Source organism: Polychytrium aggregatum (assembly GCF_025602895.1).
Source record: "Polychytrium aggregatum strain JEL109 chromosome Unknown BJ171scaffold_18, whole genome shotgun sequence".
In the NCBI taxonomy this organism is placed as follows: Eukaryota; Fungi; Chytridiomycota; class Chytridiomycetes; order Polychytriales; genus Polychytrium; species Polychytrium aggregatum.
In genome coordinates, this window is record NW_026516220.1 from 531550 (window position 1) to 556827 (window position 25278).

The 25278-nt window shown below is 58.3% G+C and overlaps 8 protein-coding genes across 8 annotated transcripts; 4 read left to right on the forward strand and 4 right to left on the reverse strand.

The window, feature by feature from the left end:
* Positions 1-665: 665 nt before the first annotated feature.
* Positions 666-4705, reverse strand: BJ171DRAFT_505055 (colon cancer-associated protein Mic1-like-domain-containing protein). The gene is made up of 12 exons (XM_053110997.1): positions 4371-4705; positions 4156-4240; positions 3889-4029; positions 3627-3698; positions 3225-3457; positions 2782-2983; positions 2593-2686; positions 2081-2390; positions 1812-1936; positions 1617-1714; positions 1154-1483; positions 666-1057 (listed from the first exon to the last, which is right to left on the reverse strand). The coding sequence occupies exons 1-12, from the start codon at positions 4628-4630 to the stop codon at positions 812-814; spliced, it is 2196 nt and encodes a 731-aa protein (XP_052966745.1). The 5' UTR covers positions 4631-4705; the 3' UTR covers positions 666-811.
* Positions 4706-5087: 382 nt separating this feature from the next.
* Positions 5088-7448, forward strand: BJ171DRAFT_599074 (integral peroxisomal membrane peroxin-domain-containing protein; the record flags this gene model as incomplete). The annotated part of the gene is made up of 5 exons (XM_053114890.1): positions 5088-5092; positions 5215-5807; positions 6034-6654; positions 6851-7031; positions 7189-7448. The coding sequence occupies 5 exons, from the start codon at positions 5088-5090 to the stop codon at positions 7307-7309; spliced, it is 1521 nt and encodes a 506-aa protein (XP_052966746.1). The 3' UTR covers positions 7310-7448.
* Positions 7449-7868: 420 nt separating this feature from the next.
* BJ171DRAFT_99479 (integral peroxisomal membrane peroxin-domain-containing protein) lies at positions 7869-9852 on the forward strand. The gene is made up of 4 exons (XM_053116039.1): positions 7869-8171; positions 8358-9017; positions 9154-9334; positions 9544-9852. Exons 1-4 carry the CDS (start codon positions 7904-7906, stop codon positions 9692-9694), a joined length of 1260 nt encoding a protein of 419 aa, XP_052966747.1. The 5' UTR covers positions 7869-7903; the 3' UTR covers positions 9695-9852.
* A 203-nt stretch (positions 9853-10055) lies between these two features.
* BJ171DRAFT_424075 (uncharacterized protein) lies at positions 10056-12530 on the reverse strand (the record flags this gene model as incomplete). The annotated part of the gene is made up of 7 exons (XM_053107645.1): positions 10056-10612; positions 10817-11285; positions 11352-11359; positions 11430-11504; positions 11685-11890; positions 11998-12030; positions 12241-12530. 7 exons carry the CDS (start codon positions 12528-12530, stop codon positions 10056-10058), a joined length of 1638 nt encoding a protein of 545 aa, XP_052966748.1.
* Positions 12531-13487: 957 nt separating this feature from the next.
* Positions 13488-17677, forward strand: BJ171DRAFT_99433 (WD40-repeat-containing domain protein). Its single transcript, XM_053116038.1, has 14 exons — positions 13488-13811; positions 13951-14047; positions 14196-14305; positions 14439-14597; positions 14770-14777; positions 14852-14990; positions 15156-15219; positions 15405-15607; positions 15814-15974; positions 16086-16148; positions 16259-16321; positions 16430-16638; positions 16818-17022; positions 17298-17677. The coding sequence occupies exons 1-14, from the start codon at positions 13609-13611 to the stop codon at positions 17561-17563; spliced, it is 1950 nt and encodes a 649-aa protein (XP_052966749.1). The 5' UTR covers positions 13488-13608; the 3' UTR covers positions 17564-17677.
* Positions 17678-18052: 375 nt separating this feature from the next.
* BJ171DRAFT_99529 (uncharacterized protein) lies at positions 18053-19963 on the forward strand. The gene is made up of 3 exons (XM_053116041.1): positions 18053-18980; positions 19133-19223; positions 19581-19963. The coding sequence occupies exons 1-3, from the start codon at positions 18241-18243 to the stop codon at positions 19608-19610; spliced, it is 861 nt and encodes a 286-aa protein (XP_052966750.1). The 5' UTR covers positions 18053-18240; the 3' UTR covers positions 19611-19963.
* Positions 19964-20650: 687 nt separating this feature from the next.
* Positions 20651-21578, reverse strand: BJ171DRAFT_99525 (uncharacterized protein). Its single transcript, XM_053116040.1, has 2 exons — positions 21139-21578; positions 20651-21029 (listed from the first exon to the last, which is right to left on the reverse strand). Exons 1-2 carry the CDS (start codon positions 21524-21526, stop codon positions 20755-20757), a joined length of 663 nt encoding a protein of 220 aa, XP_052966751.1. The 5' UTR covers positions 21527-21578; the 3' UTR covers positions 20651-20754.
* Positions 21579-22170: 592 nt separating this feature from the next.
* On the reverse strand, positions 22171-24501 carry BJ171DRAFT_423981 (P-loop containing nucleoside triphosphate hydrolase protein; the record flags this gene model as incomplete). The annotated part of the gene is made up of 10 exons (XM_053107639.1): positions 22171-22276; positions 22419-22551; positions 22639-22768; positions 22883-22964; positions 23133-23292; positions 23455-23528; positions 23696-23775; positions 23874-24007; positions 24156-24220; positions 24395-24501. The coding sequence occupies 10 exons, from the start codon at positions 24499-24501 to the stop codon at positions 22171-22173; spliced, it is 1071 nt and encodes a 356-aa protein (XP_052966752.1).
* Positions 24502-25278: the final 777 nt, after the last annotated feature.

Sequence of the window (25278 nt, forward strand, 5' to 3'; positions counted from 1 at the left end):
TACGGGATTCACAGGCCCGTGTGAAGCGTGGACACGCCGGCCGAGACAGCTTGGCAACAGCGACCAGCGGTGCGACAGTTCAACGAGACTGCGTCTCAATAGGACCCATGCTGATGGACACCATTCACGAATCGCAGCTCCCGACCAAAGTATGCGGGCTTGCCATCGGCCACCCAACCCCAGCCGACCACGCCTGCGGCGCATGTGTCGACGCATGCCGTCCTCGTCCGCTTCGATCGCCTGGCCTTGTGTGCTCGTCCTCGTTGTCGTTTGTGTGCCTGCTCGTTGCCCCTCGGCTGCCATTGGCCGCTCCTTGCTTCTCTTGGTTCTGATTCTGGCCAACTCCCAGCGCGCGCTGGCATCGGTTCCGCTCAAGCCCGGCCCACCACCGGCATCCATCTGCCCGGCAGGTGGATATCTCCCCATCCACCACCACCCGGCCTCCACCGCTCCCACAGGCGGGGTTGCATGTATTGCCAATTTCGGTCTCGCCGGCTGTCCCACGTAACGTCGCTGCCGCTGATTTGCGTTTGTGCTCCAGCGTGGCCGGATGATCCTGATCTTCCGAATTGTATCCCAAACATCCACGCCCTGTTTCAGGAAGTCGACCCCATGTGGGTCGCCCCATGGTCTGCTCCAGGACTCCTCGTCGTACCGCAGTCGTATCGAGCAGCACTCGCCTTCGGCGTTGGGCTGAACCGCCATTGCGATTGCTGTCGCTGCGGTCATCAGGTGTATTGAGCTGTCTGCTTGCTTGTCGGTCTTCGACATCCGCCCGCACGCAGGATTGCTTGGTCTTGAACCCGCTTTTTTACAGCCCTTCTGTGCCCACCTCGACCATCAGCACAACATCGTCCCACATCTCGCGGTAGATCGACACAAATCGGCCCACGCCCTGGTTTTGCGTCGGCTGCAGCATCCCGTTCCGCTCCAGCAGCTGATAGACGTTCAGGAACAGGGTCTTGTCCTTGCTTTCGTGCGCGGCTTCAAGATAGCGAACGCTGGGTACCTCGGGCAGAGCCCCATGGTCTTGAGCAAAAGCAACGGCCTCGTGGATCTGTCGGCATCGGTATCAGCAACAGCATCGGTCCCATGCATGCCAGCCATGTGAGTCTCCCCCCCTCCGGTCTCGCAAGTGCGACCAGACACTTACCTGGCCAAGACCCAGCAGGTGTTCGACTACTTCGTCGTAGCGTCCAAGTCTTGTCAGCATATCCAACCCTAGCTGCTGGCATTGCTCGCGCTGTGACAGCGGTCCGGCCCCGTTGAGCCGCCCCCCGCGCAGAAGCAGCAGCCGACCCAGCGCTGGCGACGGCTCGATAACGCCAAGCCGGATTTGCTCGACGAGCTCGTGGTCCAGATCGCTGCGACACAACAGACTCGCCCATAGCTCGTAAATGTACGGCTCCACCGGCTGTCCGTACGTCGTCAGCGATGTGACGTACTCCAGCAAGACGTGCGTCAAGTAGGGTGTTGGGACGCTCTGGATGGTTGGGCATTGTTGTTTGTGCATGCAAACGGGACGATGGAAATGAGTATCCTCAAACCAGTAAAAGGGTCGATGCCTCCGTGCGCCGATAGACGTTCTGGATGCCAGCCCATGCGATTGCTCTCACCTTGTCGTTGGCCAGGATGCCAAACACATGGGTATAGAGCTGCTCCTGGCTCAGAACAGGCGACGGATCGCCGCTGGCGTCTGTCTTGGCAAAGTAACCTGGTTTCCGTAGACCATTCATAGTCAGGCCATGGTGGCCACATTGCCGCCGTCAACATCAGCACATCGTCGGTATCAGTGTCGATAGCTGACATACCCTTGCCGATCGTGTTGCCAACCAACTTGGCCTTGGGGAACGCCTTGGTTTGACGGCTCGACGCCATCGAGTGGATCGAGTCGGTCGAGTCGGTCGAGTCGGAGGGACGCAGAGCCGCGTCATATCTAACGTACAAAATGCGTGAGGCGAGCGACTGCAGAGTCAAGCCACAGAAGACTGGTGGCATTGCTGTTACAAAATCGCCATGACCCTTGGATCTGCAAGGCCACTGTGGCAAGCCCTCCGTCCGTCTGGCCCAGCAGGCTTACCCGAGCTTGGCCTTGCTGCCCATTTTGGTGTAAGTGTCAAAGATGGTCCGCAGGGCCGATGGCTCGACGCCGTTCTCGATGTAGCCGCGAATCAGGGACAGGCAGACCAGCAAGGCTTCCTCCGTTCGGCGACGGATCAGAAAGTTGAGTGTTTCGGTCTGAAGACGTCTCTTGGTCTGAGCGACAGCCTTGGCATCATAGTGCAGCGCCATGGCCTCGACGTTGAGGCGGAGCTCGTAGACACACCCTCGGGATGGAGACAAAAGCCGGTTCGAGGAGTCGATCTGCCAGTCGCTCTGATGCCGAAGCTCTGCCGAGCCGGGAAGCCAAGCAAAGCCAAGCCGAGCCAAGCCAAGCCAAGCCAAGCCCGACGCCGCGACCGAGTCAGAATCATCGATGGTTCAGTTTAGCACTACGAACAGGCAGGACACACGCACAACTGGATCCGGCAGCTGGGCCTGGATGTCACCGCACATGATCTGCAACTCGAATATTCACTGAGCACTCCATACCTGACGGCGAGTGCTCGCCTGAATCAGTCTCGATCCATACGTTGGTCCGGAACCCAGCTGGATCGCCGAGCTTCAGGTCGAACATGTGTGCGCTCTGTTCCATCGCAAGGGTCGAGGCTGTCAGCCAGCAGGCATCACAGTTGGTGCTTACTTACAGAGACAGCACATATCCATCTGCCCGACACATACCTGTCTGTCCATGGATGCAACCACAAGTATATCGTTCACGGCCGCAATGTTTGGCCACCTCGAGTGCTCCGCGACGAACGAGTACGCCAGTCGGCACGCCGTCTTTGTGATTTCGTAGAGAAACAGGTTGCAGGGCGGAGGGCTTCCAGGAGTAGCTGCGCCAGGAGTGGTGTCGAGATAGACGCAATAGACAGTACCGTAGCTGTGGGGGGACGCCATAATAGCCATCAGAGACAACAAAATCGGCTGCGACAGTTGAATGCATTCCAGATACATCCGTCTCTTGACGCACTCATCGATCGGACACACTCGTTCATCGAGATGGCTTCATGGCGCATGTCCCGCTTTTCAGTAGCCCATAAATTGCCAGTCTCGTCTCCATGCGACTTTGACCTCATTCGTATTCAGCAGTCGCTCCTGCGATCGCATCGCCGGTTACTTACAGAGTTACAAACGAAACATTCCGGCGCCCAACGACGTTCAAGTTCGACCCAAGGACCTGTGTCCGGTGGGTGCTCTGGCCGTTTGCGAGTGCCACAACGGCATTCGTGGCCGGGTCGATTTTGAGATTATCCAGTCGCAGGATTGGTAGAGCCTTCAGCGTCGAGTCCGAGCCAACTCGATACAGCGTCAGCGTTCGCGGACCTGTCGACACAGCCAGAAGACGGTGCTCGGGCTGGGTGATGTCGTCGATCGAGGCGAAGCCAGAGGAGGAGGAGGAGGAGGAGGAGGAGGAGGAGGAGGAGGGAGGGTGAGAGGGTGGGATGATAGGGCGTTTGGAAGAGCGAAATCCAATAGATGACCACCATCGACTGCAGCCTGACGAATGGCGCCCATCGACTTACAGAGTACTGATACCAGTTCGAGCTGATTGTGTACGATCGCTTCTGGACAAAGGTCGACCGCCCGTCGGAATACTGCCATCATCGAAGCCAGTTAGACCCCCACCCGCTCAACATTGACGTCGACACTGAGAGCACCGTCGAGCATCCGTCATCCCAGGAAAGTGCCAACAGCAATGCGCCGCGTTCGATACGAGACTGCCCGGGCGATCTGCTTGATCCATCGGTTTCCGCCACACAGCCGCCGCCGCCGCATCGGTCCAACCTGATAAAAGTCGAGATTCTCATTCGTCACACAGACAAATGTGTTCTTCTCGGTCCACTCGACCCCCAGGATGACATCGCTCGGCTTGGTGTCTCTTGTGGTCGTGAACACAGGCGTGGTCGAATGTGTCGTGAAGACTTCCTATGGATTGAAATGGCGCCGGTTTCATCAGAGGGCCATGGACACTGTTGGTCGCTCCGAGTCGACCGCTTGGTCATATCCTTGGTCAGTGCTGGTGCCCGGCATTGAAAGGCGTTCAGGACTTACCAGTTGTTTGGCCGAGCGAACAGTTCCGAGAAAGGAGCCGTCAGGAGACAGGGCAAGGCGGCGAATCGACCCCTTGGTGCCAATCCTGAGAGGGAGAGGGAAACGTCATCAGCAAACGCAACCTATGCCATGCCACTCCATTCACGCCCTCAACCTCGTTCATATTTGCATCTGCTCTGGTGGCTGCTCGCCCATCGCCCCCGACTTGGACATACTGGAATGTGGCTTCGACCTCGGGGCTCTTCAGCAGGACGCACTGGATATGAGAGTCCGAGGCAGAGGCAATGGCAATGTAGGATGTTGACCGGGGCTGCTGCTCCGAGGAAAGATAGGGCGAGCTTCCTTCTGGGTCAGGCACAACGCAGTCCCAGTAGACCAGGAGCGGCGACGCATCCGATGGATAGGCCGGGGTGAAGGAGATGTGTGTTCGAGCCAGCGAGACTCCATCGGCAAAGGCGGCACCGGGATCGCTCATGGCTGCCAGCAATAGGAGTATCAGGGGGTCGGCTTCTGCTCGTTTGCTGCTCGTTTGCTGCTCGTTTGCTGCTCGGCTGGCGGATGTCGATGCGATGAGGACAGACCTGCGTGGATCGGCTGTGGCTGCAAGCCCCCCTTGACGCCAGCCGCGTTTGGCTGTTCGCCTTTGGGCCAGGGCTTCCCACACCCAGGCCGATCGCTGCAAGACGATGTGTCCGGCGTGCGCTCGGCCAGGGGCCACGGGCGTATCGGTCCAGCACAGCTGCAGCCGTATCTGCCGATACCGATCTGCAGCGCTGTCAGGGCATCACGGGCCCCCTCCGGCCGCCATCCAAAACAACATAGGTGTCGAAATCTAGACACTTGCCGGGCTCAGCACAGACATACAGAGCATCATCCTGACTCCATCCGCTCCAAAACAACATTGGCGTTGACTTGTCTCGCTGCTCTTCTCGATGGCGTGATCGGCTCCATATCAGAGGGCGATCGGCCGATTGGCGCGCCCACCAGAACCTTCTTGGCAGACTGGCTTCGTCATAGGACTGGTCCTATAAAGTCGCCCGCCCTTTTTTTTTCCTCCAGTACTATCGAGCCTGAAGCCCGTCACAAATCAACCAAGAGCTTGCCCCGGTTTGCCGAGCCCTACGACGAACCGCAGCTTCCCTTCCCCTCGGCATTTGCCATCCAGCCCTGGCTGTCCCGAAATACCACGACCACTAGTATGCTGTCCGATCCCCCCAATCTCGCTTCCCTTCCGACGATCACCCTTCCCTCGGAGCCACCCGACGATACTCTCTCAGGATCGGCCCGCTCTTCGGTCTCGTCGATAGCGCCGTCCTTCATCGCTCCATCACGCACCCGACATGGCCTTTTGCGCGAGGAGTCCCATCCTGGCTCGCCGCCATTCTCGAATCAACCTGTCAAGGACAGCCCCACGTCGTCGGGGAGCTCGGGCTCGAGTAGTCCGTCTCGCGAGCTATCGTCTTCCGAAGACCTCAACATCGCGGCGCAGCGACAGCCGCCTCTGAATCTACTCACGGCGACCCCATGGAACATTAGCCGACTGGTGCTGCGGCTGGGACCCGTTGTGGATGCCTTTGATATTGCGGTCGATGTGCTGCTCTGGACGTATCCCTTCCGAACCGGCATGATCTGTATTGGCTGGATTGTTCTCTGTGAGTAACATGGATGGGGCACGCAGTGGCTTCCTTGAAACTTCCCACGGCCCAGCCGCATTGGCTCGCTTTCGCTGTTTGGTGCCTTCGAGCCTCGTTTCTCCAGTCGATGCAATCGATGCAACGAGCACCACCGCACTCATTCGCATCCATTCTACAACTTTTACTCACTTTCATCTGCTCTAACAACGACTACGGCTCTCGTTCTCTCCCGGCACCCACCCAGGCACCTATCCCATCCTGGGCTTCATTATCCCACAAGCGTGCCTGATCCTCTATATGCTGAGCAGATACAAGACCTCCAGCCATCGTCGTCCGCTCCCAACGCCGCCCATCGAAGAGCTCGAAAGAGTAACCTCGAGCACTAGTCTCCTCAGCTCCATACCAACCGTCAATCACCAGCAGTACCAGAAAAACCTCAAATTCATGCAGAATCTCATGGTGATCTACTGCGACCTCTACGATCGGGCTGCGGCAGTCCACCAGACCCTGGACTGGCACGATTCGGAACTGACCACCCGATGGCTTCGAGTCATTGCCCTTGCCATTCCGATGGCTTACGCCGTCGTCCTGGTTGTGCCTGTGAGGACCATCGTGATGGTGGCCGGATTGATGGTCCTGATGATGCACACATCGCTCTTTAGGACACTGATGATGGTGCTGCCGTCGTTCATCTGGAAGCGTCTGGTCAACTGGACCAGCAGACTGATACGAACCTTCCCGGCCCCGGACTCTGCCGTGGACCTGGGTGTGGTCGATGACTTTGAGGGAGCAACCCCAGAAGAGGAGAAGGCCAAGTCCGAGACGATGGCCGTCGATGTCTATGAGAACCAACGCTGGTGGAATGGTATGAACTTCGAGATCGCCAGTGTTCATGTTGGGATGGCGTCGAGCGTCACCGAAGAGATGCGAGTGCGTCTGGCAAGGCCCATTGTGATTGACAAGGCCTGTTATGAGCACTCTGCCAATCCCTAGTGGTGATTCATCGTTTACCGACTCGTCTTTCTGCTTCTTCATCCGTCCATCTGTCCACCCCCCGCCAGAGTCTGGATGGGCCGCCCGGCTGCTCAAGTCCGAGCGCCCTTGTTGGAGCGATGTCACCGGCAAACTCACTCGCCATCCCAAGTCGCTGATTGAGCTTCCCTCCAAGGACTGGGTCTGGGCGACCGAGTGGGTCGTCGACCGCGAGTGGTACCCCTGCGATAATGATGGATGGGTCTACAGGTGAGCGAACCCGATTCCAGCAGCCGTTGGCGATGCAGAGGCACCTTCCTATCCGACACAGACACAGCCCAAACTGCATCCGCTGCGCCGACACTCACCTTGGCTCTGCCTTCTACTTATTTTCTTCCATGCACTCTCCAAACTCGCCGTCCGCCAGCGATCACAACTGGAAGAACGAAACTGAGGGCCAGTGCATCACTTCGCTGACCAGGAGGAGACGCTGGGTGCGTTCAATGAGGCCTGTCGATGGATCAAAAAAGACCACCCATCTTGACTAGACACTGCAGCAGCGAAAGTACTGCTTCTGGGCCTATCCCATCCCGTATGTGACGAAGCCGACCGGCAGCGCCGATGATACCGTGCATCCAAGAAATGCATCCCTCCCCCGGCTGTTGATCATTCCTTTTCTGTTCTTGGGTGAATACACTGCGTGCTGACCGTGGCTGTGACCATCCGCCGATATCCGATCGATTCGGTCCTGATAGCGAGGCTTGTGGGTGATATCGACATGCTCCTCCGCAACCGATACGCTGCTCTCTCGTTGAAGGCTTTCGCCTTTGCCCTGGGTGTATCAGCCTCCCCAGTCCCACCGCTGCTCCATGCCTCCCCTCCCCAAAACAGACAGATGGTACTGGGCCCACCGACAGACCCATCCGCACAAATCCATCCGCACAGACCCATCCGCACAGAGAGGATAGTCCGATACCCTGGACTCGGGGGCCGCCGACAGACTCCGACATCAACTCCGATCGTATCCGCCGCTCTCTTCGTCCCGCCAGTCCCTTGAATAAATAGCCATCCGCTGTCCAGACCCTCCTTCCATCGCTTCAGCTCGCTCCCCCTTCTTCCCGGCCCTAAGCACTCTCGCCGCCATGAGCTCTCTAAAGCACTCAGATCAATGTCTGCCTCCATTTGCCTCGGCTGTGGCCGGCCAGCATCCATCGGCTGACATCTTCAGCCGCGACGCTGATCTGAATCAGCCCCGATTCAACCCGACCAAGCCCACCCAGGTGCTCGCCATCAACACCTCGCATCTCTGCAACAGTCGGCTGCGAATGACGGCTCAATACTGGATCGACGTTTTGCAATGGAAGAATCCGCTCCGTAGCACGGCAATCTCACTCGCTTGGATGGTCCTCTGTAAGTGCGATCGCTTCCGCCATCGGGGCTGTTTCCGCTCTGAACCTCGGTCAAGCTGCATGCATTTCGGACAAACTTGCCCCTTAGCTACGCCACTGTACTTGTTTTTGGCAATGCCGTGCGAGTATCCTGCCATCCCCGAGAACGTCATCCGCGCGGCTCGATAACCCATCGATCTGTCTCCAGGCATATTCCCAAACCTGTGGTTCATCGCTCCACAGATCTTTGTCATATTTTGGATCGCTGTCAGGCGGCTCTCCATCAAATCCAACGCTGCACGCTCCGCGGACACTCCGGCCCAAGCCGGCGGGAAGCTCGGGGCCTCCAGGACTGCAAAGCGATCCATGCTCTCTGGCGCGATCGACGAGGCCGAAACGACAAGGAATATCGAAGGATACAACAATCTGGTGTTTGTGCAGGATTTGGTCGACAACCTCCTCGGCGGACTCGTGCGAGCTCACAACCTCCTGGATTCGATCGACTGGTCCAACAGCGAGCGCATGGGCCAGTGGATCCAGCTGTCGCTCCTCGGCATCCTCGCTGTCTATTTCATCAATCTGGCTGTCCCTGCAAGAGTGATCGTCATGGCTGCGGGGCTGCTCCCGCTCTGGTACCACACCACTCTGGTGCAGTTGCTGCTGGCACTGCTTCCCACCAAGACCTTCCAGGTAATGGCTATCACAGCCATCGGCCTTGACAACAACAAGAAGCCGTCTCATTCCGCTGTCGGCGATGTCGATACCGATGCCGACTCGGCCGTCGAGCTGTCACATAGCGACGATGACTCGGGTCCAACCCAGTCAAACCGCATCACCATCGACGTCTTTGAAAACCAGCGCTGGACAAGTAAGTCTATCGCTGGCACGAGTGCAGATCCAACAAGATACATGCAATGCTGCGTTGTCGAACATGCACTTTTGTGACAGCGGCTAGGGGACGAGATTTCGCCGCTCACTCGATACACGCCTGATACCTGTTTCAGATTTCAAGTGGACCTCTCGTCTTGGTCCGAACGAGCGAGCCAGCTGGAGTGACAGAACGGGCAAGATTCAGCAACCATCGAGATCCACGATCGAACTGCCATCGGATGAGTGGCGATGGGACGGCGAATGGGAGATGGATTGCAAGTGGGGCGAATGCGACCAGAACGGGTGGCAATACAGGTATGCGGATCAGTTACGCTGCCGAGCTTTGCAGAGACGCTGCAAAAACACAACGCCGCTTGGTTGACGATGATATTGGTGTTGTCTTGGCTTTGACTGACTGGCTGACTGACTGACTGAATGAATGAATGACTGGGCGCTGGTGCTGACGTCGCCTCGGCTCGCAATCTACCTTGCTTTGGCAATCTCGTCACCCAACCAAACCATAGTGATCACCACTGGCAGTGCCCAAGTCCCACCCAGCTGATTGTCTCGCTCACAAGACGGAAGAGATGGATTCGGTCCATGATCCGAGTCGACTGCCCCAGCAGCGACTTGTCGTTCAACTCAGGCTCGACCTCGGACGACAACAGCGACTAGATTTGCCAATCGTCCGGATATGCTTACTCTCCACATGTATTGCATCGTTTCGTATCCCTCATCCTCATGCCCATCCTGAATCTTTACCACTGGTGGCTGCCCCCATCAATCGATTCACATGCTGCACATTGGTCGTTGCACCGCGCAATCTTGATCGTTCAGACGGAGGTGTGGTGCCACAAATGCATTTGTATATTGCTGTTCAATATCAGTCAGCGACGACCGTCATCTAGCTCTACCCGCATCGATCAACGCAGTTGAGTAGTGTCAAGCCAAGGGCACCATCGCCGACAGGCACTCGCTCCCTTGTCGAACGTATACTGAGTCGACAGCACACGCCCGCGTTCTCAGAGGCCGTCCGTCAGACCTCGTTCCAGTTCCGGATAAGCTCATGGTAGAACAGGATGCCCTCGACGTGCCCCTCGACCGTCACAAACTCGTTGACGCTGTGCATTCCTCCGACCTGGCCCTCGCGACTGGGGCGGAAGCGATAGATTGCGCTGGGAGCAAGGGCAACGTAGTGGCGGGTGTCGGTGTTGCCTCGGTTTACGGTCGGGGCGATGATGAGCGACGAGTGGTTCGAGTCCGGGTTGGGATCAAAGACATGCCGCATGGTTCCGCCCAAGACGGAATAGCCGAGCGAGTGGGTCGAGGCGATCGGCGAGGGCTCAAAGTTGGCCTCGAGACGGATCTTCATCACGCGCTTGGCCTTGGCAATGTCATACCAGGACTTGTCTCGGCTGTTCTCGAGTGGGTATCGGAAGACGCCATTCTCGCGCTGGAACTCAAGCGTCAAGTTGTGGTGGGTCACAACGGGTCGAAGCACCTTGATGAGGTGTTCTTCGACGACCGAAACGCTATCGCTCATGGCAATGCGATAGTTGACCATCACCGTGGCTTCCTCAGGCAGGGCATTGACTGTGTGTGCAGCGACCATTCACGAGCAGCGGACCATGGATCGACCCGTTAGAGTGGCGGGGTGTTGCAAAGTGTGGTTGAAGCAGTCAGCGCACAGAAAGCAGCCCAGAGAAGAAACACCTCGGCGAGCGGCAGTCGTCCGATAGGCAACATGTACATGACGATGAGCATCCGGAGAAGATCTGTGAGTACCCCAAGCTTTACCTTTGGTACCACCGGAGATCACATCGGCAGCCTGGCTGGTCACCATTTTGTTCCTCCAGTCGACGCTCGTCTGGGCCAGTTGGTCAACGAGCTTGGCACGCACCCATGGGCGATCCATGTGGCGGATCAGAGCCGAGAGCCCGTGCTCCATCGTGCCATACTTTTCCCAGCAGCGCAGGCATTCCACGAAGGGGTTGCTGTCCTCGAGTCGAGGAGTGTACGGGTGCGCCTCGAGTCTCACAATGGCTTCGGAGAGGATACCGATTGAGGTGTGCGGTGGGGGCTGCGAAGAGTGTCCTCCCTCGGTGGCCACAGAGATGACGGCGTTCGAGTGGCCTCGCTCTGTCGTGGCGATCAAGCCAAAAGGCCGCGAGAATGCTTCGCCGATGGTTGTGCCTTCGTCGAGGACAAACTCGATCGAGTCGCGCCCGTACCGGCCCAGCAGTACATAGCCCATGTTCCGAGCACCCTGTGAGCGCCAGAGGGCCAGTGGAAGTATACAGCAGCAATAAGCCAACAGAAGCAGTCTGCATACATGCAGTGCTTGACCTCATCAACCGGCTCCATCGGCCGGTTGGCTCATGCTCGCAGAAGATACTTGCGTTATAGCCACTGATTTCTTCGTCGTATCCAAAGGCCATGATGATCGTGCGAGTCGGCTGAAAGTTGACCGCCAGCAGCGCCTCGACTAAGCAGTGGGAGCGATGACATCATGTTAGTTTGTTTGATCGTCGCAGACCCGTTTGCTCGACTCAGGGCACTTGGCCTATTCGTGTCGACCACAACGATATGCTCGCGTCGACCATAGTGCCATGCTCGTGTCGACCTCAGCGACATTGCTCACGCCGCCAGCTCCTCTCTCATTTACCAGCTTCCATGAGACACAGCAAGGCGTTCTTGTTGTCGTAGGATCCACGGCCCCAGACTTTGCCGCCCTGGATGACGCCCGCAAACGGGGGGTGGAGCCAGTCGCCGATCGAGGATTCGGCCACCGGCACAACGTCCATGTGGGCGGTGAGCATAATGGGCTTGAGGCTGGGGTTTGTTCCGTCCCAGGTATAGATCAGGGCATATCTGGTGGATACGGCCAAAGCAGAAGAAGGTGAGAGAGAGAAACGCAAAGGCAGAGCGACTGGTGTCCGAGAGCGTCCAGCTTCAATAGCCAACAGGGCGGCTCTTACTTGTTCACGACCTCGCGCTTCAGCGACTTGTGGCTGATTGGAAGGCACAGCAGATCCAGTGCCGTCATGCGACAGGACAGGAACGAGGATGTGAGCAACGAGATTCGATGCACATGGCACAGTCGGATCCGGACTGGATCTCAACACTACCTGATAGCAGTTGCTCGCTCCAGCAGCGTCTCCTCGCCCATCTCCCCCCTTCCAGATACACCATGACAGAAGGAAAGCAGCAGCGTGACTCACAGCAGGGGAAACTCTTGTTCCAGAAAGTCATGGAAGTCCAGAAAGGGCTTCCACTTGTTCTCGGGCTCCCCAGGAGCAGGCAGAGCTACCATGTCGTCGTACGAGACGGTCGGGATCTGGACGGCCCTGCTCAGCCGGAGAGCGGTCTCGTGCCAGTACGAAGTGTTTTTGAAGAGGCCCTCGACGTTGATTCGGGTGATGTCTGGGCCTTGGCTCGGAGCTCGGACGGGCGGCTGGGGACATGCCTTGGTGGCGCTCTTTGGGTCTGCTCCAAAGTTGACATAGGACATCATTGGCACGCAGATGAACCAGATGGTGAGGGCCAGCACAATGGTGGCAATGCCAAGCGAGCGCGAGGCGCTGGAGAAGTGCTTCTGCTGATGCTCGAGAAGCTCATCCTCCAGGAACTCGAGCTCTGGGTCGCTTGAGGAGCTGGTGCGGACGACATGGAAGCGGTATGCAGGCGGCGGCGAGAGCGGGGTGCTATTGTTGCGGCGGATCATCTTGCAGAGAGCGCCTGGTCAGGGAAGCTGGGCGGTCAGAGAGCAGATGGAGCTTTGCGGGAGCAGGGAGAAACGTGGAAGGGAAGCCGGGGTTCCAGATACAAGAGGGACTCTGGTCTGCTCGGGAGGAAGCGAGCCAGGAGAAAGAGCAGCGGATGGGATGTTCTCAAGTCGATGGCCGAGTCACGCGGAAGCCGGGATGGGGATGGGCCGGCGATCGGGTCTGGGACCGGAAGACAATGTCCCTCGAGCGATTGTCTGTATCGGCGCGGGCGCCTGCATTGGCATGCTGCTGCCGGCGGGGTGTCTGGGATTGTCGAAGGTCGATGGGTGGGTGGCTTCGATAGATGGGTGGATGGCTTCAATGGGTGGGTGGTCTGAATGGGCGTCTCAATGGTCTGAATGGTCGACATTGCATTCTTTGTTCTGCGCTCTGGCTGGCATCTCTGGGCTGTGATTGACCAGGGCATTGTGCCGGTCGGCCAAGAGACATGCATCGCCGAGCAGTCGAGCACCGAACGTCTCTGGCCGCATCTGCTTGCCGGAACATGTCTCTGGGGCTGCCGCTGCCGCAGCGCCTGGTCATGCAGCCGCAAATCGGCAGGGGCCAAGGCAACAGACATGCCCCTCCTCGCCCCAGCGATTTGCGGCTCTCTCTCGATCTGGCAAACTCGACGCAACCCAAGACCGCCCAAGGCAACCCGACCTAACCCAAGGCAGCCCAAGTCAGCTTCGTCGGGCTCTTCGGCTCGGTGATTCTTCGCCCAGCCCGTCGATCCGCTCGATCCGACATCCAAGTTCGCTGGGGGCAAGCCAACCAAACAACCCCGCTGGCCAACAACCGACCCGCCCTCACTCAGGCCAAATGGTCGACCAACCTCTTGCTGTGGGGCGTCAGGACAAGCTCTCGCTGAACCGGCGACTCGACCTCCTCTCAGCTAGGTCGCAGCTTCATCGGACGAGCCTACAACAAGTTGATACGTTTTCGTGGTTGGCGACTTCAAGAGCCGAGATCACCCGGTCGCTTGTGCGGCTGACCGGCCCCCAACCAGTGCTGAACAACCACAGGTGTGTCTCGCGCGACCAAGGTGTCGAATGGTTTTGCCATGTGTGCATGGTGCGATCAAGCTCGGAAGTTCCTGGATCGAGCCCAGTCCAGTGCGCTGACCACGAATGGCTGGGACTGCGATTTTGATGTTCTCGGCAGAATCATGAGGGGCCACTATGCCTGTGTCAACACCATCGCCCTGAGTCGACCTGCGGGCGAGTTCCTGGCTTCGGGAGGCGATGACAAGAGAGTGCTGGTATGTATCGTATCCTATGGTACTGTACGGCACATCACAGTGCATCGGAGGCAACTTGGCAGAGCAGCCGTGCCCGTGCTTGCTACTCGATGTCTCCCCTCGCCATCAATGGAGATCTAACCAGCCCACTCGCTCCGACACCGCAAAGATATGGAGGGTTGACGACAGCCCGGTCCCGGTCCCGGTGGCCTGTCTCGGCGGCCACACCAACACCATCCTACATGTCCAATTCGGCTCAACCGCACGAGTGCTGTACTCGTAAGTGCATGCAGGCCGGCACACTGTTGGCGACGGCAGCCGAGCGAATGGACCCGACCAAGTGAATGATGCACGATCCTGCAGTGGAAGGCCATGAATCACCCGTGACTGACTTTGAGGGCCCCGGCGGCAGCTGCGGAGCTGATGGGGCACTTTGTCGGTACGATGTCGAGCACGGCATCCACGTCTCGCCCGGCATCTCCAAGTTCGTTCAGATTCTGCCGTCGCACCAGGAAAGGGCCACCAAGCTCTCGGTGCAGCCCACCAACGACGACGTTGTACTCTCGTCAGGGTGAGTGTCCGTAGTTGACGAATCGGAGTCCAAGACGACATGTCAGTCGATATCCACCTTGATCGCTAACGCAGTCATGGTGAATCCGTTCGCCACCCCTCCCATCCCCTCCCCTCCCCTCCCCTTCACAAACCCCATCCCTTGCATGACGCTCCTCAACAAACCGCCTCAGCCACGACGGTAAGCTGGAGAAGGTTGCAAAGTGCCATACCACCGAGTCAAGCACATTTGTGTGATACTGCATCGCCCCTCAGGATTTGTCCGGCTGTGGGACATGCGGTGCTCGAAGCCACTTCAAGGAGAAATCAAAAGCTCCTTCCATCAAAATTCGGTCGAATTCCACCCTCGAAACGACGGGCAGTTTGTCACAGCCGACGCTGGCGGGAACGTCTTGTAAGCCGCCTGTGCGAGTATCCCCAGCCGGCGCGTATCAATGGCAATGCCGTCTGCCGCTCAAGGCGGGGCCTTCTGCCTTAGCGATGGGTAGAGCACTCGAGCACGTGCACAGCAAGTTTGCGTCGCTGTGCGGCCTAATCTGCTTCACTTTTCCATTTGTAGATTGAGAGACCTGCGTGCCATTTCGGGTCGAGCTTGGCCAAGGAAGCGCGGGCTTTTGATGGAGGTAGGATTCACGAATGCGGTCGACGGGGAGGGCGTAGGGGTATCCTCTGACTTGCTTCCGCTTTTACAATGACAGCGCACATCGTCGCCGACATTGCCTCACTTGTGGTACCGCCGCAGGAGGATGTGGTCGCCTCTCTGCACCGAACGTACCTTCCCCTCCCCTAACTCGGTGCGGCGCTTCAGTACACCACTCAGCTGTCAAAGTACAACAAGTCGGCACATGCCTTGGATGTGTCGTGCGCCACATGGAACGAAGACGGCAGCATTCTTGGAGTCGTCTTTCGGCACTACTATCCAACGCTCTACCGGGCAGAGCACAAGGATCCTGTGTGTGTGCTCAAGTCCAGGACGAAAGTGAAGGGCGACGGATTTCGGTGCTCAAACACGTATGTTCCAGCGGAGACGGCAGGATTCAGTATGGGGTACTGCGACGATACGGCATTCTCCGGTCAAACCACATACAACGCCGGCGTATGCGAGCGTATATGCATGCAAGGAGAGCGGGGCTGCCGCAGGTGGTGGCCGGAACCAACGTGGACCTCGGAGCGTCCGCTTACCCAGCCATCTCATCTGCCGCACTGTGGCCATACAGCATCAAGTCCGGCGCATTCGGAAGCTCGTTTGGCAACTATTTCGCATGCGGGAGCGAGGACTTCAAGATATACGGTTGGTCCATTCCGAAACCGATTCCAGCCCCGGACGTCTCGTGGGCGCGATCTGGATCGAGCCGCCAGTTTGCCGGCAGCGAGACAGGTGCGAGTGCCAGCTTTGGTCGCATTCAAGCAGCTTTCCGTCGTTGAGACTCACAGAGTTTACAGTGGACATGGACGCCGATGCTGACACTGTGGGGATCGGATCCGACAGTGTTTGCAAGAGAAAACTCCAAGATCAGGCCCGTGGTGTTGGAGGACTCATTCACAATATCAGGTGCGGATATTGACTTCCAGTCTGATGTCCGGGCTGTTTTCGTGTTTGCCGCTGGATACAGAGCCACTGACCAGACAGAGGACTCGTTCCGTGTGCGATTATCGCCTCAGAGCCCAGGAGCATCATCAATTCAGTCAAGTTTCATCCAGATCGGCCATACTTGTTTTCTTGTGGTATTGTATTCACAAGCACTGAAGGGTCGCCAAAGTTAGGCGAGCTGTGCGGCCATGATTACTGACAAAGTTCTGGGGGTGGGTGGGGATCTCTCTTCACGCTCCCAGGCATAGAGAAGGCGATTCGACTCCACTCGCCGTTTCCAATTTCGTCCGCGCCTGGCGCTGCTGATGCGAGCCTGCCGCACTTTTACGATATGCCGGATCAGAACCAGAACACCGAGTTGCCACAGGATCTGCATCCTGCCCGCGCAGTGTATGGAGATGTATCATCCATGGACGAGGACCCTGAAGTCCTGAGACTCTTTGAGGCACTGGTGAGAACCATGAGGGGGTCTGTGTGGGAATGCCGCGAGGGGGGCATGTTGGTTCGTGGAGTGCCTGCTTCGCCACTGTTGCAGCTGACTCTTATGTTGTTGCGATGTATTCTATGCTTCTGCCCTTCATGCTGCCCGGCGATATCATTCTCTGCTAATTCTATCTTTGACACACGCAGACAAACAGCAGCTATCCCAACTCGGACTGGGGCGAGTCGCTCGAATTCCCCGAGAGCCAAAGCAGCGACTCTGCAGATATGGAGAGCGTCGCCGACGACGAGTTCCAAGCCGAAATCATGGAAAGCGTCCAATCCTCAATCTCGTCTCCGTCCCAAATATCGAGTGCGAGCTCGGAAGGGCTGCCAGACGGCGACAGCGATGTTGGTGGGTTCTTGTGGGCCTGGAACGACGTCGAGGCCCAGTTCGAGCGCTGCTGTGTTTTTTTTTGGGGGGGGGCATTGTGAGAAGCACTGGGAGTCGCGGAGGTGCAAGTGTCCGTAGTCTATCGCAGAGATATGCTTCGTACCCGCCTTCTTTCTCACATTCAATCCATCTTTATTTCATCTGGATCTTCCCTTGTGCTCGCACCCCCGCACACCGCTTGCGCTCACCCAACCCGGTCCTCGACTAACACGACTGCCGATGGTGTTTGGCTGCAGAGTTCTCGGCACCGATTTTGTCGGCGTTCCGCACAACCGAGTCTGTGTTTGAGGAGCGCAAGCGCACAATGATGGCCATGATGGACAGCGTCGAGCCCTGCCACCCGTCCCGCAAGCGACACCGGGCTCGAGCGAGAAGTAGCCCAACCGCAAGCAACAATGACGGCGGCGGCGGGAATGATGCGGACGAACACGGCTCACCGCGACGGACATCATCAGGCTCGGACGACGAACTCGAGCAGATCTTCCGGCTGAACAGCGGCTGAGCTGCTCGGGCACAAGCGAAACTGGATGCGGCTGCGATGCTGTGTTGCAAAGAGCGGTACGCTCGGGCTTGGCCTGGCGAGTCTGCCCTGGAATACAACACATGTTCACTCGCCGCCTCGAGTCCACGGAGGACAGATGCCTGTCCCTCGTCTGGTGATGTGGGCGACGGTACTGTGGCTAGAGATTGATCCGGGTGCTGGCCGGCTGTTGTCCATGGGCGACCACAGGAAGTACTCATGAGACCGCTGCACATCGGGACCGACAACCGAGGCCACGGAGCCGACGAAAGCAAGCATATCTGCAGCAAGCACATCCTCCACTAGCGCATCTGTAGCAAGGCAGTGATGGAATATTTGTTCCCAGCGAGAGAAGCGGCTCCCCTCCCCAGTTCGTTCGTGAATGCCTTCCCAGGCACGCGGCCGACGGTGTGATTGGCCTGCTTTGGCCTGATGGGCAGGCGCAAAACCCCCCGGCTCTGCCTTCCCTCCCCAGGCGAAAGGGTGCTTGGCAGGCCCGCATCCAAGGCCGCCCACGGATCAGCTTACCGACTGTGCCCTCGCTCAATTCATATCCATATCCATATCTAGATCCATACCGCTCCTGCTGGTTCGGCCTTTCGCCTCCACCCTCCATCCCCCCCCGTGCGCCTGCTCCGGATCGCAGAACCCTGGCCAGTATGGAGAGCCCCAAGAAGCGACACCGGACCCACGGCAACGGCATTCGCGACGGCCTCGGCAACGACGACGATGCCGTCGGGCCGCAATTCCTCGACGACATCTGCACGCAGGACCATGCAGACTCCCTGATGCGACTCTCGACAAGCCTATCCAAGCCGGAGCGACTGGAGGTCCTGCGCGGAGCAGCGCTGGCCCAGGTTCACAATAGCCTGAGCTGTGTGCAGAACCTGATTCTGCATGCCCACTACATCCTCAACATCATCCACGACCCGCCAGACCCGCAGTTTGTTGCAGATGCCGTGGCCCTCATCCACATCCTCGAAGCCATCGAATATCAGCGCCGGTCCGCACAGCTGCCCAAGAGGGCCAAGAAAAAGGCCGCCATCGCCGTCGAGCGAAGCTTTGAAGCTGCCGTGCTGCTGATCAAGCGCCGGATCGTTGTCGGGGCCGTCGAGTGGATGCGGCCATTCAGTTTTGAGCAGCATTGCGACCTCGTCCATACCCTCTTTGGCCAGCAACCGCACACACCTGCTGCACCGATACCCACGGCACCGACATCGATACCCCCGACGCAGCTGGAAGAAAGGCCGCCGCATGACGATGATCCCGACCTTGCTGATCTCAGGACAACGGGCAGTTTCCTGCGACCGTTTCGGTTTGAACTGACCCATTTCAAGACCGAGCCAATCGCACAGCTTCTGATCGGACTCTTGAAGGATCTTCGCATGCAAATCGGATGGTATGCCCGCGATGATGTGTATGGGGCAGGAAAAGAAGAATGCAGGAGAGAGAGAGAGGGACGGAGGGGGAGGGTAATCTGGGCGACGATGAAAGTTTGACAAACCATGGGACTCCCTTCCTTCTGATGGGGTCATGTCGCCCCACTACCAGCGACGGTGACAAGCAGATCGAAGCCATCCGATGCTATCCGCCATTTGTACAATTCGCCAACGCTCTCACCTGGGATAAGGCCGAGGCACAGGTGCGGCAGCTGGCAACATGAATGCACCCCGCCTGGACCCATCCGTCGGTGGGGTTGTGTGGATGGCGAAGGCATGCTCGGAAGCGCATGAAGGGCACATGGATAGGCACTCCCCGCTCCCCCGCTGCGATCAGCAATAATCTCCGTTGCTGCACGCTGCTGCAGTTACGGCCACTTGTCGTTCGCCAAAGCACTCGGAATCGGGCTGGCTCCGTCCCTTGCTTTCTCCGCAAGGATCCACCCGCACCGATCGTCACCCCACAGGGATCCGTTCGGGGCATGGCTGATCCAAGTGCTCTAACAACATGATCCGCTTCTTCACCATGACCCCCCCTCTCTCCCTCTTGCCTCCCGCAGGTGACGGACTATCTTGGACGGGTGATGTAGAAGGCAGCTCCTCATCCCCTCTCGCCTCGGCAAGGCGAGCAGTCGATGCCTGGGGGCAGGCCACAAGAGCGCGCCCCAAGATCTCGCATCGATGGTCTCTGACTCAGCATCGGTAACAGCAGGCGTCGCTGGTTCTGGATCAAGCTTGGAGGCAGTTGTTGCACTGGCCCCGGTCACTGAGGCGAGATCGGTTGAGAGACGAGTGATGTGGGCATGTCGAGGGAACGCCTCCAATACAAGTATCCCCGCTTGGTTTGCAAAGACTACAAATATATTCCAGTGTAAACAGGCAGGCAGTAGAGAGAATGTGTAAGGGAGAACGAAGGAACGAGAAATCGATGGACGCAGGGGATGCGCCCGACGGTGGGCCGATTCGGAATCGCAGACCACGATGGCACAGAAATCGTCTCAGATGGCTATTGGACCCTCTAGTGGGACATTGATGTGGTGGATCGGAAAGGGCTTGTTCGGACGCATCTAATGCCGAACGGGCGGCTCGGGGTGTTTAGAAGAGGCAGTCCAGACAGCAGCAGAGAGCACAGCCGAGGCAAAGACCCTGTGTGGCGTCGATAGGAGACGGACGAGGCGTTGTTTTGTTATCAAAAGAGTGAGCAGCGGCTCTGTCGGTCGCAGGCAGGGGGGGGCTTCTGTACTGGCAGCCCTCGGGAACACGTTGTATGCCGGATTTCGCTGGATCTCGCTAGCTTACCTTGGCCAGGGCATCGTTGTTGTTCGTGGGCTGCTCCTGTTGGACGACAACAACCTGAGGCTGCGGCTGGACTGCAAGGCAGAGAAAAAAAGGATGTTAGTCCTGATCGGATGTGGGCCATGACAACGACGGTGGCGTTGAGATGATCGCCGGGAAGTTTGGTTGCGACAGCGACTTACACTGAGGCTGCTGAGGGGCCGAGTAGGGCTGGCCAGGAGGGGCTGTGATCGCAAATCCCAAGTACCGGGTGCGAGATAAGAACCGAAGGGTTGGATGTGTGCGTTCCACACGGGGCGGTGGACCGAAGGCGAATCGAGACCAGGACGGGTTGAAGCCACAGACGAAATGCCAAGGTCGTGTCGATTTGATCCAAGATAAACGGCAAGAGCGAGTCGACACCAGCCATTTTTCAAGCGGGACAGAAGTGATATGGGGTCAACAGCGGCCAGCGTGGGCAACAGAACGACTGGGAACCAATGCGGTGCAGGGAACGACGAACTTACGGGCGTACTGCTGGGGAGCACCGGGAGGAGGAGCGTACTGAGGAGCGCCCTGGGGAGGATAGTAAGGAGCGCTGGTGGTGGGAGGGGCGTACTGGGGGCCGCCGGGAGGAGCAGCATACTGCTGGGGAGCTCCGGGAGGGGGGGCGTACTGGGGAGCTCCGGGAGGAGGGGCATACTGGGGAGCGGAATAGGCGGGGTACTGGTTTCCTGCAGATGGAGGGAACGGGATGGTGTCAGCGAGAGCGGCGTGGGATGCAAAGGACAGAGCAAGCCCTCGTTTCCAGGCCGTTGCCAGCAGATGGATCGCACCACTCACCCTTCTCGGCCATGATGGTGGATGCAGCGGCGAGTGGATAGCAGGCAGAGATGGAGGCAGAGATGGAGACAGAGGAACAGGCGGCGAAACGAAGGGTATAAAAGGCCGGCGAGCCCAGAAGGCGGCGGACACGCGCGCGGTGGCCGTGTGGGTGGCTGCGCACAGACGCGCTATTGTGCGGCGTTGTTTCGAATGGGGCTTGATTGAGTGGGCGGCGATTTGCGGTTGCAGGACAGGACAGGACAGGACAGGACAGGACAGGACAGGACAGGACAGGACTGGACAGGACAGGACAGGACAGGACAGGACTGGACAGGACAGGACAGGACAAGATGCACTCTGACGAGGCTATTGCTCGGGGGGTGTCGCATGGGGGTCGCTGTCGCATGGGGCGTTGCTGCGATAGAAAGCGCTGTTGGAGATTGCTCGTCTGCTGCACTCTCGCTCAGGCCCATCCGCACTCTCGCTCAGGCCCGTCCGGCACTTGTTAAACGCAGACTCGGCCCTGAGCCGCACCACCAATCCCACTCTGTGCCCAGGGCCACTCGCACCACGCGGCACGTTGTGTGGCAGCCTCGCTCGCCCCACACCTTCTCCTCAACCAGCCCGCTCGGACTGCCGTGTTTGCCAAGAAGGTCGTGCTGGGACCGGCTCCCCTTGCCACACGGCCGTTTCCTTTTTCGGGCGCATGGTTGCCTCCCACAGACGCGCTCGCTCTTCTTGGCGGTCTCTGGGCATGAGAGCCATGGATGCGAGATAGAGGAGAGGCCCGGCTGCTCTGGATCCGACAGGCCTGGATGGACGGCGCGGGACGGTCTTGGGATGGCAGGACTGGGGCTGGATATGCGCCGAGCCCCTTGCTGCATCGACTGCGGCTGCCCGGAGAGGCGATGACTCAGCGGGATAATGAGCCGGATACATTGTGGGTTCGTTGTGGGTTCGGGATCATGTACATCGTGGATGGACGCTCCGCTTTCCGCTCCGCCGCCCAGGCGGCTTTGTCGGGCGCCGATCGTTCTGCCGCGCCGGCGATCAAGCACTCGGCAGCTTGCGTTCGACCGAATCGATCGTCAGCCGGAACGCCCCGATCATGGCCCCGAGCTGGATCTTCTCGCTGCAGCCCATCGACAGGTTGTGTCTGGGCCGAGGACATGGAGGACAAGAGCAAGCCATACACAGCGTCAACACCGGAGCAACAGAGTTCCTCGCAGCCGATCGATAGATCGATGTCCTCCACCAACCGAGTATCGCCGTGCAGGCGCTCTCCAGCATCAACTTACTCGATCGTTGCCATCGTGTCCAGCAGATACGCCAGCGCATACGACGGGATGTCGAGGAGCCGGATAAAGTCGTAGACGGCGGGGATCATGTCTGCCAGCGCCAGGCCCTTCTCGGTCTTGAGCTGATCGATATCTGCAACGGACAATCGTGATGAGCTGTCGAGCCACCATATGCACCACAGCAGCACTGCACGGGCAGAGTCGATGCGCCGGTTCTCACAGTTGTAAGCCGTCGTGATGTCGCTCTGGAAGATCCAGCCAATGACCTTCTTCATGTCACTTGGAAGTGGGGCGCCGGTGGTCAGGTAGATGGCATCTTCGGTGACGTGTTCGTACGCTGCATGGGTTGCCTGGACATCCAGCGGGACCGGCCAAATCGTCAGCGATGACCGTAGCGCTCTCGAGCCTTCGGAGACCCCCCTGTTGCGCTCTCGATGCATGCAGCATTGTCGGCAGGCTTGTACCTGCAGAATGTTGAGTGCCCGTCTCATGTCGCCCTTGGACATGCGCAACAGAGCCTTGACACCATCGTCGTCGATTTTGATGCTGTGAAGACACGGCCGCAGTTAGCGCGGCGCGGCTGTCAAATCCCCTGAGTCTTGCTCAAAGACATGAGCTCTCGCGAACATGCTCTCAGAAGCGCGGAGACCACGGACACCCACAGAAACGCCGCGGCACGGATGCCCACCGACATGCAGATCCACAAACACCTACCCCTCCGACTGAACCACATAATCGAGCCGAAGCTTGACTTGATCGTGCTGAAGAGGACCGAACCGAAAGCGCGTGCAGCGAGATTGCAGCGCCGGAATGATCTTGCTGACGTAGTTGCAAATGATGCAGAAGCGCACGTTCTTGGTGTATTTTTCGATCACTAAGGAGCCATATCGATGGTCAGTTGTTCTCCAGGTAAGCGTTGCCGCTCTAGCTTGCATGCCGGTGACTCATATGAAGCCCACACACACCAATGTAGCAAGCAAATCGTGCCGAACCAGACACACAGCCTGGCGCCTCGACGGCCCGAACCACCACTGACCTCGTCGCAGGGCGGCTTGGGCCACATTGGTCATCGCATCGGCTTCGTCCAGGATGATCATTTTGAATCCCGTGCTAACATGGCGCGGCATCCGTTTGACACAAGAGTCGAGTTCATTAGAGAGGGGAACACACCAGCGGAAGGTTGTAGCATATCTCAGGATCGTCGCCACGGAGCCTGGCAGCCTTACCGAGAGAGGAAAGGGAAGGGGAGAGAGAGAGAGGGATAGCAAGGAGCTCACCTGAAGATCTTCTTTGTGCTGGCAAAGTTTTTGATCTGCTCACGGACAACATCGATACCGCGGTCGTCGGAGGCGTTGAGCTACATTGCCCGATCCCGTTGGTTAGATCGCTTTCGAAAATCAAACGGACAAAGGAAAGAACAAGCCTATCCAAGAAGCGTGGGCCGTGGTTTCTCACCTCCAGAATCATGGATTTGTACTTGGGACCGAAGAGCTTCCTCGCGCAAGCCAGGATCAGTGACGTCTTGCCCGTTCCAGGAGGGCCGTAGAAGAGGAGGTGCGGCAGCCGGTTCTCGTCGATGAAGCGGGAAACTGCGTGCGGAGGCGAGAGAGGACACAACGACGTTTCGTGATCAGGATGGTGCAGAAGGAGAAATGAATGACCATGCCTGTGCCGTCAACATGCCACCGGGGGAGGGAAAATAGGTGCCCTGCCGCTCTGGACAGACAACGATCTTACTGGTAGCGATGATGTCCTTGTGGGCGATGAGATCGTCCATCGATTGCGGACGGTATTTCTCGACCCTGAAAGCAGCGCATCATATTCAGCACAGGACAGGCGGATCGACATCCTGGTCACAGACATCCTGATCACAGACATCCTGATCACGGACATCCTGGCCACAGACATCCTGGTCACAGACAGAGACCGGGAGCCATCGCTTTTGTATCGAGAGACGTGGAGAACCGTCGCCGTACCATGGCAGGTTGTTGGAGGCGGTCTCGTTGCCGGCAGGCTCGTCCACCAACTTGCCCTTTCCTTTGTCGCGCGAGGGACGAGTCTCGTTATCGCTGTCGACATCCATGATGTCGAGGTCTTCGGGTCCAGCCATGATCGATTTGTGGATGGGCTCAGCGGATCGGAGCACAGATGAGAGAGAACTCGATGTTGCTGGGTGAGGGATGAACAGGAGTGGCCCAGCCGCGGTTTGGGAGACGACCGGATTCGATTGTGCTTGTGGCACGGAATAGGCGGGTGTCCCTGGCTTGTCGGTAGCGATGATGTCCTGCTGATGCCCTGCTGATGCCCCGTTGGTGCCTGTTGGTGCCTGTTGGTGCCTGTTGCGATGGTCGCGATGGTGCTGAAGCGGACCTCGCAGATCAGGACGAAACTGCCGAATCAGGACATATCGTCCACGTGATAGACACGGGCTCGATCATGGGTTATCACGTGAGCTGGAGTGGCGTGACTGGGTGGTTCGAATGCTGCATGGGCAACGCGCGGACACAGACGGGCATCGAGAGCCACCAACAAGAATCGAACTTGGCGAACCGAGGGCCAAACGAGGTGTGCACCAAGCGCAAGACCGATGTCCAGCGAAGCCAGCGAGAACGACGCGGCTGACGACCAGGTGTGATCGAGGTGCGTGCGCAGGACAGGGCGTTTTTTGTTTTGGTCCAGGGCAGCGCAGCAATCCCCCACGAGAGGAGCATGGCCGTTGCGGCCTGCGGGCCTGTGGACACACGGATTTGCTGGTGTCGCGGGTGGAAACGCACCAGTTGCGCACGGGACGAAGGGAGTTGGCCATCAGCACCAACACAAGCAACACGAACAGTTGACATCATAAATAGCTGGCATCGCG

Bases quoted from the DNA above. Each gene is read 5' to 3' on its own strand.
- BJ171DRAFT_505055 (XM_053110997.1), bottom strand. From the start codon at position 4,630: ATGAGCGATCCCGGTGCCGCCTTTGCCGATGGAGTCTCGCTGGCTCGA. The intron at 4,030-4,155 runs GTAAGTCCTGAA...TTCAATCCATAG, and splicing joins TTCGCTCGGCCAAACAACTG to GAAGTCTTCACGACACATTC. The intron at 2,984-3,224 runs GTAAGTAACCGG...GTCCCCCCACAG, and splicing joins AATGTTTCGTTTGTAACTCT to CTACGGTACTGTCTATTGCG.
- BJ171DRAFT_99479 (XM_053116039.1), top strand. From the start codon at position 7,904: ATGAGCTCTCTAAAGCACTCAGATCAATGTCTGCCTCCATTTGCCTCG. The intron at 8,172-8,357 runs GTAAGTGCGATC...ATCTGTCTCCAG, and splicing joins ACTCGCTTGGATGGTCCTCT to GCATATTCCCAAACCTGTGG. The intron at 9,335-9,543 runs GTATGCGGATCA...ACCAAACCATAG, and splicing joins CAGAACGGGTGGCAATACAG to TGATCACCACTGGCAGTGCC.
- BJ171DRAFT_99433 (XM_053116038.1), top strand. From the start codon at position 13,609: ATGGTCGACCAACCTCTTGCTGTGGGGCGTCAGGACAAGCTCTCGCTG. The intron at 14,306-14,438 runs GTAAGTGCATGC...CCCCGGCGGCAG, and splicing joins ACCGCACGAGTGCTGTACTC to CTGCGGAGCTGATGGGGCAC. The intron at 16,322-16,429 runs GTATTGTATTCA...TCACGCTCCCAG, and splicing joins GCCATACTTGTTTTCTTGTG to GCATAGAGAAGGCGATTCGA.
- BJ171DRAFT_99529 (XM_053116041.1), top strand. From the start codon at position 18,241: ATGGAGAGCCCCAAGAAGCGACACCGGACCCACGGCAACGGCATTCGC. The intron at 18,981-19,132 runs GTATGCCCGCGA...CCCCACTACCAG, and splicing joins CTTCGCATGCAAATCGGATG to CGACGGTGACAAGCAGATCG. The intron at 19,224-19,580 runs GTGCGGCAGCTG...TGCCTCCCGCAG, and splicing joins GGGATAAGGCCGAGGCACAG to GTGACGGACTATCTTGGACG.
- BJ171DRAFT_99525 (XM_053116040.1), bottom strand. From the start codon at position 21,526: ATGCGACAGCGACCCCCATGCGACACCCCCCGAGCAATAGCCTCGTCA. The intron at 21,030-21,138 runs GTGAGTGGTGCG...CTCCATCTGCAG, and splicing joins CACCATCATGGCCGAGAAGG to GAAACCAGTACCCCGCCTAT.